This window comes from Aplysia californica, unplaced genomic scaffold, assembly GCF_000002075.1.
Source record: "Aplysia californica isolate F4 #8 unplaced genomic scaffold, AplCal3.0 scaffold00305, whole genome shotgun sequence".
Lineage (NCBI taxonomy): Eukaryota > Metazoa > Mollusca > Gastropoda > Aplysiida > Aplysiidae > Aplysia > Aplysia californica.
The window spans coordinates 826,035-826,783 of NW_004797575.1; the positions used below are offsets into that span (position 1 = coordinate 826,035).

Below are 749 nucleotides of genomic sequence, written 5' to 3' on the forward strand. Positions count from 1 at the left end.
TGTGGATGCCATCATACACCAGATAATGAGGCTTGTCGTTGACATTATTTACAACAATGTTTTGGGACGTGTTAATGATGTGATTGGCCAGGAGAGATTCGTCCGTCTTCCTCATACTCCGTTTTTTTTTCTTTCTTTCTCTCTTTTGCGCTTGAGGAAAATTAAATGTCGCTTGTCTTTCTATGTTGGTTTGGTTTGTTCCACAGTTGATAAGTTATGTTTTTACATTGTCATAAAGGGAAGTAATGTGGTTTGTCTCGCGGAAAAAACAGCTCAGACTTTTAAATGAAAGCTGAAGAAATGGCGGCGAAGTCCAATAATTTGGACACTCGTGCCGAATTAGCCGAGCTGGTTCGTCGGAGGGCAGAAATAGCAGTATGTATCTGCACTCAATTATTTTAGAAAGTTTGATGGGGCTTCTTTTGCGTAGAAAGTGCACTCATTAAGTTTCAGAGGTGTTGAAATAAATATGGTTTTCCGGAATACGATACGTACGAAATTACATCCACGTCGTACACTACGCTTTCTTTCCTTGAGTTGTTTACTTCCTACTTTCTTTTCTTCTTCTTAGATTGTTTGTATACTGCCTGACTTCAGTCTAAACTAGTCTTATTTTTCTCAAAAAGGAAGATGTAGACTTGCTTTGAGTCATTACAATGTACTGAGATCTTTGTATAATTATGACTTTAAAAAAACGAAGTGACTATTTCTCCGAACGTTCGGAGAAATAGTGCCGATCTTTATTTCTC

At 37.8% G+C, this 749-nt stretch overlaps 1 protein-coding gene across 2 annotated transcripts in view; it reads left to right on the plus strand.

The window, feature by feature from the left end:
* Positions 1-255: 255 nt before the first annotated feature.
* LOC101863519 (chromatin modification-related protein MEAF6) overlaps positions 256-749 on the plus strand; it is a 14,726-nt gene continuing 14,232 nt past the window's right edge. For both annotated transcript variants that reach the window (XM_005101946.3, XM_013084618.2), the window contains exon 1: positions 256-375. In XM_005101946.3, coding sequence (XP_005102003.2) covers positions 286-375 — 90 coding nt within the window. In that variant the 5' untranslated portion in view covers positions 256-285. The remainder of the gene's footprint in view (positions 376-749) is intronic.